The following is an 18210-nucleotide window of genomic DNA, read 5'->3' on the forward strand; positions in this document are numbered from 1 at the left end:
TCCAAATCCAGGTCTGCTGATAGTTTGAATTGTGGCTTTTCTCTAAGAATTGATTACATTTTTCAGTTCTTCCATGCTTGTTTTTGAGTAAGCTGCTTATTTTCTTTAAAATTTACTGTATACTATTAAAAAAAGTTGTCTTTTAAAGTCTGGTAATTTTTTACAGCTTTATTTTAGACAGACAGTTTAAGAACCAATGACATACCTCTGTAATAAGGATAAAGGAAAGAAAGAAAACAGGCTTTCCTTTTAGAAAACCAAAGAGCACAAAATAAGACTATTTCATTGTACATAATCACCACAAGGTTAGGCACTCTGACAGGGTTAGGCAAGATTCCTGGTGTGAAGTGAGGCACAGGCACTTTCATTTAATTCTAATTTTGAAGGTAGGTATTATAAAAGTCTTTAATTTAAATAATTTACTCATCACCTTATATTTCTGGCCCCAACACAGCAGCCTATATTTTAAAAGTTATATCTATCCCTGGTCTTTGTTCATATACACACTGAAAGTAACTTACAAACAAGAACCCAAGGAGGCGGGGGGCATACTTCAATGTTATCTAAATGTTAAAATGAGAACTCAAAATTAGGCAGAATATATGAAAATGTATTCTTGCCCCTAAAAATAAAAAGGAAAGAAACACCCCAACCCTTCTTCATAGATACTTTTATAAAAATACAGCTGTTAAACTGCAGGCTTTCATATACCACATCTGATAAGTATTTAAATTAATAGTTGCATAAATAAACACCAAAATCTTACTCTTTAATTATTACTTGTGATTAGCCTTTCAAGTATTTAGACTATTCTGGAAGGCTTTACGCAGTTGACATAGAGCGGTGATAAAAAGATAAAATTTGCAACACACAAAGCCTGAAACTTAACATTGGTCACTAAAACAAAAACTGAATTCCTAAATCCAAGCAATCAAAAGATGTTTATTTTTTATAGAAAGATCTGTAAAAAAATAATTTTTCAAACAGCTTTACTTTCATAGAGAAAACTTTCTACAGAGGTTGAGTAAGATTTTAATATTTTAAATTGTACCATCATTAAATAAAGTGGGACACCATATGAATTTCATTGCACTGGAAGAAATGCAAAGCATTTTTTAATATAAAGTATACAGAGCATTCTAGTCAACTACAGCTGTGTTACAGCTATGTGTTCTTTTGGATTTGGTCCAAAGAAACCTGAGTCTGTTTCCAGAGAGAATGAAAAATGTTATAGACACCTGATCAGTTACTCCTCACTGAAGGAAGCACACGAATGGCATTCCTTGTAGATCCCACTGAATCCCACTTTCCCTACACGGACACACTCCTTTTCCCCTTCCCCAATCCCGGTTCACGGTGGGCTCCAGATTCAGTTCTTGAGTCACAGGCGTTCATGTTTCCATCATAAACACACATCCCCTGGTCAGATGAACTACCCAGTTTTCCAGTATGTCATCACCTTTTCTGTTCCCAGATCTCGGCCATATTTAGGTCCAAATCTTGAAGGCCTTTTAAGGCTTGAAGATTTCCAGTGTAAAAAGCTACATCTGCTGTGACCAACCTAAACATTGGAGAGAAAATTTTTTTAATCTCATGCTTTCATTTCAAATAAAGTAGCTGTGCTCACAAAGTAAAAGACCTATCCTAGCTTCTAGACTGACTGTGGTTTGAAATTTGGATGCTCTAGGGACCAAATGTCAATATATTTCTCTTAGTAGGATTCCTACTATCATATAGTTAGATCATATAATGCTGTCTCTTTCAACAGTTTTGTTGAAACAATTCTGTCTCTCCAAAAGACTCGAGTCAGTTTCACAAATAAATTTATCTTAAAACAGTATGAAACAGAAAAATAATGGTGTAAGTTTTTTTTTGTTTTTGATCAGTTGTCACTAGAGTATACGTGTATGTCACTAGTGAACTCAAGAAAAAGAAAGACAAGGTTTCCTGAGTTCCATCTTAAAAAAAATGAAGGCTGGTATTCACGTGTAAGTACTACTGGATACAAAACTTGATACTGATAATATAACAATACTTGACAAAAAGCCAAGAATTACACTTTCGAGTATTTAGCTGTCATATTAATGCTTATCCTTGAAAAAACACTCCTGGAAAGAAGGCTCAGATAAATATCATAGCTCCACACACAAGAAATAGGGACCAGTCTGATGAGACATATACGTTGACAGATGTGGCCCACAGAGAAAAAAAACAGATCTTGATTTAGTATTTTATAAAGAAAGAGGAAACACAGCTTTGATATTTTAAAGAGCATGTAAGGTCTGGACTGCTGGACTACAAGGGGGCAAGGATATTTTTATGTACTAGAGTCTATAGATACCTTTGTACTTGTGTACTTAATGTTTCAGGTTTTGTCACATGGCAGAATTTAGTTACAACCATATTTTTGTTTGAAGTTTCTGGTTCAGAGTGCTTTATAATTCATAAAAGAATAAATTATGTTTTCTGTGATAACAGGATCAGTAAATACACTGAAATGAACAGCAGAGGCTCAGAAAAGAACAAAGTCTTTTTAAGGCAAGTTTCCCACATTAAAAATTAAACAAAATTAACATAAATCTCCATTTAAAAAGATCAAGTTATGTTTAACAAAACTATAGTCTATAGAAGAAAGTATATAGAAAGTATATGCTGTACATCAAAGTTGAGAATTTTTGTTTGGTAAAAGGACAAAAAAGAAAAGCAAATATGTGCAATATATGAAACCAATGAAGGATTAATTTGAAGGCATATGCAAAAATCTAAAATCAGCAAGAAAAAAAACACCCAGATAAAAAATGGGCAAAGTACAAAAAGTCACAGATGAAAACACCTGAATGACAAATATGTGAAGACAGACATTAGGAAATGCAAATCAAAACAAAATACCATTGTATCCATTAGACTGGCAACAATTAAAAAATGTAACAGCAAATGCTGGCAAGATGTAGAATAAAAGGGAATGTAAACTTGGTACAGCCACTTTGGAGAGCATTCTGGCAAATCCTAGTGGAGTGAAAATGTACATCTGATTCACTTCTAGATATGAACCGTAAAGAAAACATCACATCATTAGACATGTATAAGGAAAGATCTTCACTGTGATTGTAATGGAAAAAAATAATAAACTGAAATCAATCACTAGGTGAAATGGATACATTAATATGGTTGATTCATGTGGAAGAATACAATAAAGCAATAAAAAATGGATGATTTTTATATATCAGCATAAATAAATAGAAAAAGCAAGCAGCATATGTACAAAATATCATGTATATAATAAAGCAACTCCACATTTTTTCTGAGATAAAGAGGTAAATGAGAAGAACTTAAAGGATATAGACCAGATTTACTAGAAACACTGCCGAAGGGCTGGGAAAAGGAGAAAAGGACTCAAGATAGGGGTCAAGGGGTACTCAAGCTTTGTTTGGAATGCCAATTTTAAAAAATGCTGAACTTTGTTTTCAAGTGAAAATTAAAATTGTTAATACTGATCAATTCTAAGTAACAGAAATACAAATATTCTCCATACGTCTCCGTATTTTTAAAATGTCTTAAAATAGAGAAAAAGAAAATCACATTAAAAAGAAAATGTGCGGGAAAGGGGAGAAGGAAGGGAACATTGCTTAATGGGGCTTTGGAGGTGGTGCTAGTGGTAAAAAACCCACCTGCCAATGCAGGTGACATAAAAGATGCACGTTCAATCTCTGGGTGGGAAAGATCCCTTGGAGGAGGGCACCAGGCTCCAGTCCATAAGGTCGCAGAGTCGGACACAAGCATGCACACTTAACAGGCCTGGGATTTCCTCTTGAGGTAGTAAAAACTTTCAGTTCAGTTCAGTTGCTCAGCCGTGTCCAACTCTTTGCGACCCCATGGAGGGCAGCACACCAGGCCTCCCTGTCCATCACCAACTCCGGAGCTGACTCAAACTCATGTCCATTGAGTCAGTCATGCCATCCAACCATCTCATCCTCTGTCGTCCCCTTCTCTCGACTTCAATCTTTCCCAGCATCACGTTTTTTTCAAATTAGCTCTTTGCATCAGATGGCCAAAGTATTGGAGTTTCAGCTTTAGCATCAGTCCTTCCAATGAACATTCAGGACTGAATTCCTTTAGGATGGACTGGTTGGATCTCCTACCTGTCCAAGGGATGCTCAAGAGCCTTCTCCAATACCATGGTTCAAAAGCATTAATTCTTTGGCACTCAGCTTTCTTTATCATCCAACTTTCACATCCATCTATGACTACTGGAAAAATCATAGACTTGACTAAACGGACCTTTGTTGGCAAAGTAATGTCTCTACTTTTTAATATGCTGTCTAGGTTGGTCACAACTTTTCTTCCAAGGAGTATGTGTCTTTTTATTTTATGGGTGTAGTGATTTTGTAGCCTAAAAAAACAAGGTCTGCCACTGTTTCCACTGTTTCTCCATCTACTTGCCATGAAGTAATGGGACCAGATGCCATGATCTTTGTTCCTGAAAGTTGAGCTTCCAGCCAACTTTTTCACTCTCCCCTTTCACTTGCATCAAGAGGCTCTTTAGTTCTTCGCTTTCTGCCATAAGGGTGGTGTCATCTGCATATCTGAGGTTATTGAGATTTCTCCCACCTATCTTGATTCCACGTTGTGCTTCATCCAGCCCAGCGTTTCTCATGATGAACTCTGCATGTAAGTTAATAAGCAGGCTGACAATATACTGCCTTGACACACTCTTTTTCCTCTTTGGAACCAGTCTGTTGTTCTATGTCCAGTTATAACTGTTGCTTCCTGACCTGTATACAGATTTCTCAAGAGGCAGGTCAGGTGGTCTGGTTTTCCCATCTCTTTCAGAATTTTCCAAAGTTTGTTGTGATCAACAAAGTCAAAGGCTTTGGCATAGTCAATGAAGCAGAAATAGATGTTTTCTGGAACTCTCTTGCTTTTTCCATGATCCAGCAGATGTTGGCAATTTGATCTCTTGTTCCTCTGCCTTTTCTAAAACCAGCTTGAACATCTGGAAGTTCACGGTTCATGAATCATTGAAGCCTGGGTTGGAGAATTTTGAGCATTACTTTGCTAGTCTGTGAGATGAGTGCAATTGTGCAGTAGTTTGAGCATTCTTTGGCATTGCCTTTCTTTGGGACTGGAATGAGAAACTGATCTTTTCCAGTCCTGTGGCCACTGCTGAATGTTCCAAATTGGCTGGCATATTGAGTGCAACACTTTCACAGCATCATCTTTCAGGATTTGAAATAGCTCAACTGGAATTCCATTACCTCCACTACCTTTGTTCGTAGTGATGCTTCCTAAGGCCCACTTGACTTCACATTCCAGGATGTCTGGCTCTAGATGAGTGATCACATCATTGTGATTATCCAGTTCGTGAAGATCCTTTTTGTACAGTTCTTCTGTGTATTCTTGTCACCTCTTCTTATTATCTTCTGCTTCTGTTAGGTCCATACCATTTCTGTCCTTTATCGAGCCCATGTTTGCATGAAATGTTCCCTTGCTATCTCTAATTTTCTTGAAGAGATCCCTAGTCTTTCCCATTCTACTGTTTTCCTCTATTTCTTTGCACTGACAAGGCTTTCTTATCTCTCCTTGCTATTCTCTGCATTCAAATGGATATATATTTCCTTTTCTCCTTTGCTTTTGGCTTCTCTTCTTTTCACACCTATTTGTAAGCCCTCCTCAGACAGCTATTTTGCTTTTTTGCATTTCTTTTTCTTGGGGATGGTCTTGCTCCCTGTCTCCTGTACAATGTCATGAACCTCCATCGATAGTTCATCAGGCACTTTGTCCATCAGATCTAGTCCCTTAAATCTTTTTCTCACTTCTACTGTATAATCATTAGGGATTTGATTTAGGTCATACCTGAATGGTCTAGCGGTTTTCCCTACTTTCTTCAATTTAAGTCTGAATTTAGCAATAAGGAGTTCATGATCTGAGCCACAGTCCTCTCCCAGTCTTGTTTTGGCTGACTGTATAGAGCTTCTCCATCTTTGGCTACAAAGAATATAATCAATCTGATTTCAGTATTGACCATCTGGTGATGTCCATGTGTAGAGTCTTCTCTTGTGTTGTTGGAAGAGGGTGTTTGCTATGACCAGTCCATTCTCTTGGCAGAACTCTATTAGCCTTTGCCCTGCTTCATTCTGTAAAATGTGTGGAACTAGACAAAGCTGGTGGTTGCACAGAGGTGGTGGTTGTGAAGGCACTAAGGGCCACTGAATTTTTAACTGTGAAATGTTTATGTTATGTCCTAATTTCAGCTTGAAAAAAGTAAAATTTTAGAACCATTTCAGGAAAAAAAATTCCTGTCTTTGGCTAGAGTCTAGAGTTAAGTTTTCAGGAAATTCTATCGTCAAGGGATCAGTCAAAGACATATTTGACTTACTAAGTATTACTGTTTTTAAAAGTGTGAGACAATGAAGATCTTGAGGGTGCCAATCCCCAAAAAGTTATATTAACAAAGAAAACAACAGGTGATGAATTAATTTGGATGCTTCGGATCTACTGGTCTGAAAACAACCAACTAGCAAGATTCAGTTATGGGAATAAAAGTAGGAATATATGACAGGAATGGGACTTTAAAACAGTATTAGGTTTCTTTGAATAGTGTCTGAGAGATATTTGGTATTCATTATACTGTCATTAAACTTTTCTGTGGTTTTGAAATTTTTGAAAATAAAATAATTCTTTAAAAAAAGAAGAACCAGGTAATAATCAAAAGAAAATCAGATTTTTACATAAAACTTAAATTCAGCCTGGCAGACAAATTCAGCAGTTTGAAGCTTACAAATAGTTTTCTGCAAAATCAATTTACTGTATTCTCCAACATCACAGGTTTTAACTGTGTGGGTCCATTTTTTAAAAATAGTAAATATTAGAGCATTATATGATCTGCAGTTGGTTGAATCTGTGAATGTGGAATTGTGGGTACAGAGAAACCCTGTATATGGAGGGCCAAGTCCTTAAGTTATTCTCAAATTTTTCAACTGCTAGAGGGCAGCACACCTAATGCCCTTCCCTACCGTTCAAGGGTCAAACATACTTTTTTTTTTTAAGGGCAAAGCCAACTTCTGATTCCAAAATATGGTTTTTACATTTGTCCCTGTAAGTTTGAAATTTAAGCCTGAAATGTCTTTAATGGGGAAAAAAAATATTCCATTCCTAAAAATCCATGAACAGGTAACAGAGTACAGAAATCATACTAAGGTGTAACTTATATGATCAGTGCCTTGCATTTTATATAATCTTTAAATTCATATCCTAACCTACATTGCTCTTAAGAAAAATTCTGTGACAGAACTTATCATTCCCAATATAAAAAATATTAAGGCTCAGAGATATTAAGTGACTTGCTCAGTTATAGAGCTAGTAAGTGGCCAAACTTAACCCAAGTTTTCTGATTCTAAATCTTATGTTTTATATGTCATATTATTTCACCAATAATACATAAAATTTGTTCAATGGCTTACAAGAAAATACATGCACATTATTTTTTGTAACCCTGTGGAGGAATTAAAGAGATTTTATCACTCTCATTTTATACATAAGGCAGAGTTTAAGTGACTTTCTCATGGTCATACAGGTACAAAGTGGGACTTTAAGTCCTGTCTGGACAGCTGAAGACTACTGGGTGGCCAACCTAAGGAGGTGCTACTAACGCACACTGCCTCAAAGTAGACCTGTAATGTCAGTTAACTAACTGACCATTTATAAAACACTTTAACATAAACAGACAGATAGATATAGAGATACAGCACCTCCACAGAGGAAAAAAAAAAAGGCAAAAGATTGCTGATTTTACAACTGTGGGGCCCTGGCAAGATTACAGTGGTAAAGGACAGTGTAATGAATAAAAACTAATCAAACAACTCAATATGGTAGTATGCAGTAAAAATATGTTGAAAACATACCCATTTTGAGGTCCTCCATCATTTATCACATTTAAGTGAGATAACTGCTTTTTCAAGTGGAGTTTGTAACTTGCATTAATTCTTAAAAATAACATCTGGAAAAGAAACAAAACTAAGTTTCTTAAAGCTCTACTGACACAGAAGATAAAAGTAATTAACATTATTTGGAGAAAATTTTTTTGCTTTGGCATGTACTTTTAAAATGCTCCTCTGAAAGTATAGAATTGCTATTTCAGTATAGTTTTTCTCCTTAGTTGGGTAAAAGCTCTTTTTGCCTTTAACAGCAGTACTCCTTTTAGTGATATGATTTACTACTGCCTTTCTGCCCCTTAAAAGTCTTCTGGAATATGTAAATGGGATGAACCATACAGGTAAAAAGAATAGAGAAAAGATGGAGAATTCTGCATTAACTAGGAACCTGATAGAGAAAAAAGTCACAATGGTAAAAGGAAGGCTATTGTTACCCTTCTAAATTACTTGGAAGTATTTTATCACTACATATGCAGATTTTTAATGCAATGGCCCAGTAATTCTTTAGGAAATGCCTGACCTGAAATTATATAAAATTAATCTATGGGAACAATTTTGTGAAATATCTTTTCCATGACAAAAATATATAAAGTCATCTATGAAGAAGTTTTATGGAATCACTGGTACTCAAATGACAATAACTTTGTGCCCAGGTTTGAAAAGAGTTCACTTTAAATGAAGATGCAGATAAAAATACACAAAATACCTGTGTATTCAGCTCACTGACCTGGCTAAGTCCTGCTCCAGAATTAGAAGGTCGGAATGTCAGAGGTGGGGGATCTTGCATATGGACTGAAAATGATGGTTTGGCTAGGAAGACTGAGAAAGGAAAAAAGAGACCCTAGTGGGTGCTCCATATCTCAAAGCTCCTCCTAAGTCCTCAGCGAGCCCCAGAGATGGTGGATGATATTTATTCATAAAGTTAGTATGATTAATAAAAACCTAGGAAAACATGAGAAGATGGTAATAGCTAGTACAAGATGGAAGTTCAAGGTGGTGTGGAAAAGGAGACCAGCAGAAGAAAAAGCAGGGAAGAGACACCACAAAACCTACACTTTGCTCCCAAATACCAATGCTATGCACTCAACCAATTAGAGACAAACTGAAATAAGAAATTTGTCTGAAGAGCAAAAATTCCAGTGAAAGCTAAGATCATTAGTCATATAACAACTAGGCTTGTACTAATTATAACACTGTGTTTGTTAAGTCACTTCAGTCGTGTCCGACTCTTTGCAAGCCCGTAGACTGTAGCCCGCCAGGCTCCTCTGTCCATGGGACTCTCCAGGCAAGAACACTGGAGTGGGTTGCCATGCCCTCCTCCAGGGGATCTTCCAGACCCTAAATACAACTAAGCTTGATTGATCACCTGGTATAAAGGGAACAAACTAAGGTGGATAAAGAAGACTGAAAAAAAGAAGTACTGGAACCTTTAAAGTACTACTAGGAAATGGAATTGAGGGAAGTCAGGGGTAGGAATGTCATGGAAAAGTGAAGAGAACACTGATGATAGTGTAGGGAAAACAGTAGAGGCAGAGGGTGGATACTTCATAGGCAAGAGATGCTAAAGTCTACCCATTTTGCTATTTTTCCTGATTTGTGCCTACTACACATCATTTATGCTGACCTAACAAACATTAAAGTATACTGATTTGAGTTATTAAGTCAAACAGTAATTCCTTCCCTATCCAATTTGGATTATAATCAATGTGTAACTTATTCTACTATTCACTGGTTAAATGCTAACCCTGATTTTCAAACCAATAATGTAATAAATAATGTTGGTAGAATCTGGGACTTCTGATGACCCAATGGACAAATAAAAATGTGCTTTTTAGAATGGCTGACCACAGAGCAAAGCTACCACTGCACTAGCCTGTCAGGGCAAGGAGGGCTTTGAAATCAGAAATTTCTATCCATGTTCCACAAGTCAATATAACAACTGGAAAAAAATAATAATGATCATATTGGAATATGAACTAAGCTTACATGTGCCAACAGTACATAAAAACACTTCAATTCTGCATGTATATTATGATATATATAATAGTTTTAGGAATTACTACTCACTTGCGTTTGTTCTTCAGGAAGGAGATCAAATATAGCTTCATGCATTTTTGCCATTTGCTTACAAATATTCCTGAAACAGGCAGAAGGAACGGGAGCTTTCACTTCATACTGGCAGGGAAAAATAATGAGAATTATATTCATGTCCTCTGTAATATGTACTATCCCCACTGTTCCCTAAAACATATTATTTTCTGCCCTTACACATCTAACTCTGATATAGTTGAAGCTTACACTTCAACTATATTCTGTGCTACTCATGCAAATCTCAAAATTTTTTCATCAAAAATTCTAATCTACTTTGAGACAGCCAGCATAATTTAGTGGCTAAGAACACAGACTGCTCCCCTTCATAAAAGGGCCGTGTGATGCGTTGCTCAGTCACGGTCTGACTCTTTGCGACCCCATGGACTGTAGCCCACCAGGCTCCTTTGTCCATGGAATATTCCAGGCCAGAATACTGGACTAGGCTACCATTACTTACTCCAGAGGATCCTGACTCAGAGATGGAACTGATGGAACTTGCATCTCCTGCACTGGTAGGCAGATTCTTTACCATGGTGCAACCTGGGAAGCCCCAGAGATGCTGCTGCTGCTGCTGCTAAGTTGCTTCAGTCGTGTCTGACTCTGTGCGACCCCAGAGACAGCAGCCCACCAGGCTCCCCCGTCCCTGGGATTCTCCAGGCAAGAACACTGGAGTGGGTTGCCATTTCCTTCTCCAATGCATGAAAGTGAAAAGTGAAAGTGAAGTTACGCAGTCGTGTCTGACTTTTCGCAACCCCATGGACTGCAGCCTACCAGGCTCCTCCATCCATGGGGATTTCCAGGCAAGAGTACTGGAATGGGGTGCCATCGCCTTCTCCAAAAGACGGACTGCTTAGGTTCAAATTCCAACTCTTAAAATTCTTACCTATGTGAGATTGGGTGAGTTACTTCTCTGTATTAGGTGAGCTTATTTCTCTATATCTCAAAGGGCTTGTTCTGAGGATTTTAAAAGATGGTTCATAAGAACTCAAAACTGTGTGTGATATAAAGGAAGTACTCAAAAATGTTAGCTATTATTCTGACTCAATATAGAATAATGAATCATTAAAGTAGGCCCTTCAAATTAACAGTGTTTTTTAAACATGATTTTTAGAATGTGTTCAAAGTGGTCATATCTGAAATCAATATAACTGGTAGAACTAAAATGTTCTTTTTCTTTTGTAGGTGGGCCAATATTGTAATCATATTTACCCTAATTTTCAAGTATCTATACTAAAAATTTTTAATTACGTAAATTCATTTATTATTCTTACATCTGGAACAGTACACTGGTATGATTTAGATAATCCTAAAGATTATCCTAGGATTATCCAGGCAAGAACACTGGAGCAGGTGGCCATTTCCTTCTCCAATGCATGAAAGTGAAAAGTGAAAGTGAAGTCACTCAGTCGTGTCCAACTCTAGCGACCCCATGGACTGCAGCCCACCAGGCTCCTCCATCCATGGGATTTTCCAGGCAAAAGTACTGGAGTGGGGTGCCATTGCCTTCTCTGCTCCTAAGTGCAAAGCAACTTTAATATTAATCCTCTCTTATCTTCCTCACATTTCTCTTTTCAGTGTTGCTCAATCCCATGACTTCTAATATATCTCTAGTTATGAACCACTTTATTACATGCTCCCCTTTATTACATTCATTACATGCTCCAATCCACATTTGAGCTTACCATGAGCTTTCCCAAACCTGCTCTCTTACCTGTTTCAATTACTATTACCAGTATTACCATCCTCCTGGTTATACAGACTTGAAATCTCCAACTTAAGTTTTTAACCCCTTCTTTTCTTTGTTTCCTTGTACTGAATCAGTGACTAAGTCTCACCAATTATACTTTTAAATTATTTTACACATTAGTTAGTACTCTAGGTCAGAATTTCTAAACCTCTACACTACTGACATTCTGAGCTAGATAATTTTTTGTTGTGGGGGCTGTCCTGTGTATTGTAGGATATTCAGTAGCATCCTTAGTCTCTACTCACTAATTACTAGTACCATTCCACACGAAACTGTGACAACCAAAAAACTGCCACAGATAAGGTACGGATGACAAACTAACACATGAAAAGATACTCAACATATTAGTCATTATAGAAATTAAAACCACAATGAGATATCACTCAATGCAGACCCACTAGAAGACTAATGTTAAAAAACAGACAACAGAAAGAGCTGGTGAAGATAAAAGAGTATCCAGAAGTCTTATACATCATGAAATTGTATAGTCACTTTGGAAAATAATTTGGCAGTTTTTTTAATAAAGTTGCCATAAAGTTTTACATTTCTATGCCAACATCAATATATTCAAAGCATTTACACAAAAGAAAACACATGCCCATACAAAGATGTATCCATGAATGTATATTATTCATAACAGCCAGAAACTGGAGAAAATCCAAACATCTATTTATCAAATGAATAAACAAATAGTAGTACTTCAATCAATACCACTTTATAATAAAAATGAACAAGATATTAACACATGTGATAACATCCATGAATTTCAAAAGCATTATGCTAAATGAAAGGAACCTGGGACAAGATGTTAATTCTGTATAATTCCATTTATAAGACATACTGGAAAAGACAAAATTAAATAGAAGAAAATCACATCAGTGGTTGTCATGGTTTTGGGGTATTGGGAAAGGATTAACTTCAAAAATGCCCTAGAGGGTGTTTAGTAGTCCTTTTACTACCTCATTCAGGTTAACATTCATCAAACTATATACTGAGGATGACTTTTACTCAACATAAATTATACCTCCATCAACCTGACTTAAACTGCTTAGCTTTCCACTGGTAGTCAACGCCCTCTTCTACCTTTCCAACATATCTCCCACTCTACTCTTGGGCTTACCCACCCTAATACATTAGCTATATAGAATTACTTACTTTTGTTATTATTAAAAACAACAGCAAAAGCATTAGCAATCAATGTTTACTGGAACTGTCTCTAGTCAGATACAAAGATATGATAAAAGAAAAGTGCTCCACATATATTATCTCATAAATCCTCATTACATCTTTATGAGATTTTTATTATCATCCCCATTTAGAGATAGAAACTGAGGCTTAAATAAATTAAGAATTTGCTGAAGGTTCTTCAATGGCTCATGTGTGACAAACATGGAATTTGAACTTAGGTCTGCTGCTGCTGCTAAGTCGCTTCAGTCGTGTCCGACTCTGTGCGACCCCATAGACGGCAGCCTACCAGGCTCCCCCATCCCTGGGATTCTCCAGGCAAGAACACTGGAGTGGGTTGCCATTTCCTTCTCCAACGCACGAAAGTGAAAAGTGAAAGTGAAGTCGCTTAGCCGTGTCCGACTCTCAGCGACCCCATGGACTGCAGCATACCAGGCTCCTCTGTCCAAGGGATTTTCCAGGCAAGAGTACTGGAGTGGGGTGCCATTGCCTTCTCTGAACTTAGGTCTACCTAACTCCAAAACCTGACACTAAACTTCCTTATTATGATTCCAATCAATATGTCTACTCACGCTGTTACCTCAGTGTATCTCTTTGCCTCAACTTAATCGGCTCTACTTGTTGTTGTTTAGTCGCTAACTCATGTCCGACTCTTTTGCAACCATATGTAGCCTGCCAGGCTCCTCTGTCCATGGGATTTCCTGGGCAAGAATACTGCAATGGGTTGCCATGTCCTTCTCCAGGGGATCTTCCCAACCCAGGGACTGAACCTGTGTCTCCTGCATCAGCAAGTGGATTCTTTACCATCAAGCCACCAGGGAAGCCCATTCTAATTGTGAAAAGCAAAATTTATATGCATGCCTCATCTATTAAGCTTTCCCAGACCTACTTCCCCAGCTAACAACCATGTCTTTCAAAACATTAAAAGCTTTAACAGCACTGAATCATTTCCTTACTTTATTATGATACTTTATATAATCTACCTCCTGTAATAGTTACTGATATAATTATCATACTAGATATTTTACTATTTGGGGACAAGATAAAAGGTTTCTTTACTTTTGTGTATCTCTGTTAACCTAACACAATTTAACTCAACATGAATTAATGGTGGCTGGGACATTAGTCTAGCCAGTAGTATCATTAGATGTTAATGCTTTATTCTGCTCAAGGAAACGTACCCTTACTTATTAGCTTCTTAGAATCAACCTATATTTTATTACTATGCTATTCCTCTTTCCCCAAATTAAAATTCCAGGTAAGAAAACGAAAAGCTAAAAATTGAGAGACTAACCCAAATCAAACACTCTGCTATTCTGGTATGAATTAAAAACTGGACCAAACTCCTGGGCAACCCATGGAAGCAAGTAGAGCAGGGAGTGGTATACAGACTTGATAATACAGGGCTTCCTTTGCGGCTCAACTGATAAAGAATCTGCCTGCAGTGTGGGAGAGCTGGGCTTGATCCCTGGGTTGGGAAGATCCCCTGGAGAAGAGAAAGGCTACTTACTCCTGTATTCTGGCCTAGAGAATTTCATGGAATGTATAGTCCATGGGGTCACGAAGAGTTGGACATGACTGAGAGACTTGAAGAGGGCATGGCAACCCACTCCAGTATGTTTGCCTGGAGAATCCCTGGGGACAGAGGAGCCTGGCAGACTTGAGTCATGGGGTCGCAAACAGTTGGACATGACTAAGCGCTATACAGGGAAAATGTAACATGTAGGGGTAACATGAAAAGTCATCAGTGGGGATGGTAGTAAAGAAAACACAAAGTTGCAAATGTCTAGCCACATTCTTAACATTAAAAAAAGACATAAAAAATGGGGAGGGAGGTGTTTGAAGTTTATAAAAGACTTAAGAGGCATAATAACCAAATGTAATATGTAGATCATGTAAAAGCCTTTGTTCAAACAAATTATTGTAAAATAACTTCTTAGGACAACTGATAAGTTTCAAATAGGAATAAGTATTAGATGATAATAAGGAATTATTGTAAATTTTGCTGGTTTGATATAGTCATGTGATTATATAAAAAAGTATCCCTCCCCAAGTTTTTAGAAATATATTCTTAAGTACTTAGGGATGAAATGTTACAGGGCCTCAAACTAACCACAGAATATTTCAACAAAAAAAGAAAAATGTTAATGATAGTTAAATACACGTGATAAATACATGGGAAGTCCATTACATTATTTTCTTTATTTTTCTTTACCAAAAAGAATGCAATAAAATGTTATAGGAAAAAGTCTAGCCATAGTCCCAATTCTTGTTCAAAAACTCTGGATGACCTGACAGAATAAAGAAAAGGTTTAAAGAGTACCAGCATTTTTTGGATTTGCTTCATTCTATTCCCCAGCTCATTATTAGTCTCACTATTTAACATTTACCTTACTCTACATTTGGCTTAGACGGTAAAGCGTCTGTCTACATTGCGGGAGACCTGGGTTTGATCCCTGGATCGGAAAGATCCCCTGGAGAAGGAAATGGCAATCCACTCCAGTACTATTGCCTGGAAAATCCCATGGAGGGAGGAGCCTGGTAGGCTACAGTCTATGGGGTCGCAAAGAGTCGGACACGACTGAGCGACTTCACTTTCACATTATCACCCTAGTGGCTCAGATGGTAAAGAATCTTCCTGCAATGCAGGAGATCTGGGTTCTATCCCTGGGTCAGGAAGATCCCCTGAAGTAGGAAATGGCAACCTACTCCAGTATTCTTGCCTGTAGAATTCCATGGACAGAAGAGCCTGGCAGGCTGCAGTTCATGGGGTCACAAAGAGTTGGATTCAACTGAATGACTAACACTTTCACTTTCACTTTCACTTTATATTGTTAGGTGTTAAGTCCTCTGCTGTATTAGATGGTAAACTTCTTAGGGTAGTTACATGCATTATTCATTGACTTTTGGCACACAGAAGAATGTCATATATCAAAGAGGAAACTGGTGGAATGGAACTGTTTTTGAATTTAGCTTCCATTTCACAACCATGAAGAAAATAGAGAATTTCTAAATAATAATTTTTCTTCACACAAAACTAGTAATTTAGAGGGCATAATATGGGTATGTCTGCACACAACTGTAAATTCCTTAAGTTTCTCTATTCTTCTACAACAAATTTTTATTTTTAATTGGAGGATAATTTCTCTACAATGTTGTGCTGATTTCTGCCATATAACAACATGAATCAGCCATCTACATACATATATCCCCTTCCTCCTGAGCTTGCCCTGAAACCCCTATCCCACCCTTCTCAGGTTGTCACAGAGCACCAAGCTGAGCTCCCTGTGCCCTACAGCAACTTCCCACCAACTATCTATTTCACAAATGGTAATGTATCTATTTCAACGCTACTCTCAATTCATCCTACCCTCTCCTTTCCCCACTGTGTCAGATCCATTCTCTACATCTGTGTCTCTATTATTGCCCTGCAAATAGGTTCATCAGTACCATTTTTCTAGATGAGTTTTAAATCTTTTTAGTTTTAATTTCTAATATGATACTCACTAATAGCTGTATCTGCATAAACAAAAGCTATTTGGGGGTCCTCAATTATTTTTAAGAATGTAAAGGGGGTCCTATGACCAAAATGTTTGAGAACTAAACATTAAACACCACAATCTTATTTTCCAATCACTGCTTTCTCACTGTCAACTTCAAAGATTTGTGTGTTAATGGGCACCACTGTATCTTGTCTTTTTATAATTTTTATGTGTCTGCTGCTCTTGCCATCTCAGAATTTGAAGGATCCAAGTGGAAGGAAAAACATATCAAAGTGCCTTGCTTTATGAGATTACTCTAAAAATGCTCTGGGGCAAAAGTATAAACTAAACAAAGCTTCAAACTCTCAAGTTATGAGATTTTTGCTTTCTCTCTAAAACATGTACTGAGTAATTTAGGGAAAGTAAAGAGTGAGAGATAGGGCAAAAGTGACTAGGCCTGATTAAGTGGCATTTTTCTGAAGATACTTTCCCGGTGTGATTAAGAATTCTTTAGAAAACAGTGCTACTTTTAATGACCTATTTAGAATGGGAAGCAAATAAGAAACAAATACTGAAACTGAGTATCTATGATAGAAATAACCCAGCACTTCAGGCTCTGCTTTTTAGCCTAAAAAATAAAGTAACACACTTTATCACAAATAATTTAATTTTTTCCCTATTTTGATTTTTATTTTCTCAATTCTATCTCTGGAAGCTTTGAAACTAAAATGTTTTTAAGAAGATACATAATTTTCAATGCAGCTAATATAAAATTACTTCTGTAAAGGGTCTCTCTCATCTTTGAAATCATCTTCCCTCATCCCTATCCTCAAATCCCTTAGGAAATGAAGATCAACTATTTGGGTGATCTGAACATTCAAGTTTTTCCCTAAATTCTGAAGAATTTTGACTTGTTAGAACTGTGAAAAGTCACAATGCTTTTAAGCAAAGCTTAATAATTTCCATAAATCATTACCTTAGATAACAGCTTGTCAAATAAGCTATCCATTATCGCTACAAGCTTAGCTGATATTTCAGCTATGTGGTCATGGTAGTCCTATAATGAGAAATAACATTGTACATTAAAGACCTGGGACACATCTAAAATACTTAACAATTAAGGAGTTAAAATTTATGAAACTCCAGTAGAAAATACATGAAAAGGTACCTTAGTGATATGATCAAAATGCCTAAGCATACTGTATTGCTTAGGTTGCAGTCGAGCTTCAAAATGAGCCCGGATCACAGGAATGTAGTGCACAATTAACTGCAAACAGCGTGAAGAAAGAGCTGAAGATCCAGGAGATGGACATATCGTGGAGGAAAAAAAGGTATTAGCTGACTTTAATTACTTATCAAATTATGTAAAAAATCAATTTTCTACAGACCCAAGTTTATTACATAAACGGAGAACACAGTGACAGCAACATATTTCATTTTGTTGAAGAAAATCATCTGATACTGAATGATGTAATGAATTATGCTAATTTTCCCAATGGACTCAAGCTGTGGGTAGAATGGCATGAGGAAGCTAAGGGGACAACTGATTCTCATGACATTGATACCTTTCACCCCATACACACTTATGTACTTAATACATATTATATTTTAACATTTTTTAAACAGTAGTGTAACTTCTAATAACTTACATTTATTAAACTAAAAATTCCTTGTAACATTTCTCCAGAAGTTATTTTTCAATTATGGCAATGCATAAAAAAAGTAAAGTAGAACTGCTACTTTTAGAGCCTTTGGTTAGAGGCACAAAAAAACC

General features: G+C 36.9%; 1 protein-coding gene across 1 annotated transcript in view; it reads right to left on the reverse strand.

The window, feature by feature from the left end:
• Window positions 1-1266: 1266 nt before the first annotated feature.
• VPS54 (VPS54 subunit of GARP complex) overlaps window positions 1267-18210 on the reverse strand; it is a 97261-nt gene continuing 80317 nt past the window's right edge. Inside the window, exons 19-23 of the mRNA XM_052648802.1 lie at window positions 17605-17726; window positions 17413-17493; window positions 9999-10106; window positions 7902-7996; window positions 1267-1561 (exon numbers count right to left, since the gene is read on the reverse strand). Of these exons, the coding sequence (XP_052504762.1) occupies window positions 1456-1561; window positions 7902-7996; window positions 9999-10106; window positions 17413-17493; window positions 17605-17726 (512 nt within the window). The 3' untranslated portion in view covers window positions 1267-1455. The remainder of the gene's footprint in view (window positions 1562-7901; window positions 7997-9998; window positions 10107-17412; window positions 17494-17604; window positions 17727-18210) is intronic.

Source organism: Budorcas taxicolor, chromosome 11 (assembly GCF_023091745.1).
Source record: "Budorcas taxicolor isolate Tak-1 chromosome 11, Takin1.1, whole genome shotgun sequence".
Classification (NCBI taxonomy): domain Eukaryota; kingdom Metazoa; phylum Chordata; class Mammalia; order Artiodactyla; family Bovidae; genus Budorcas; species Budorcas taxicolor.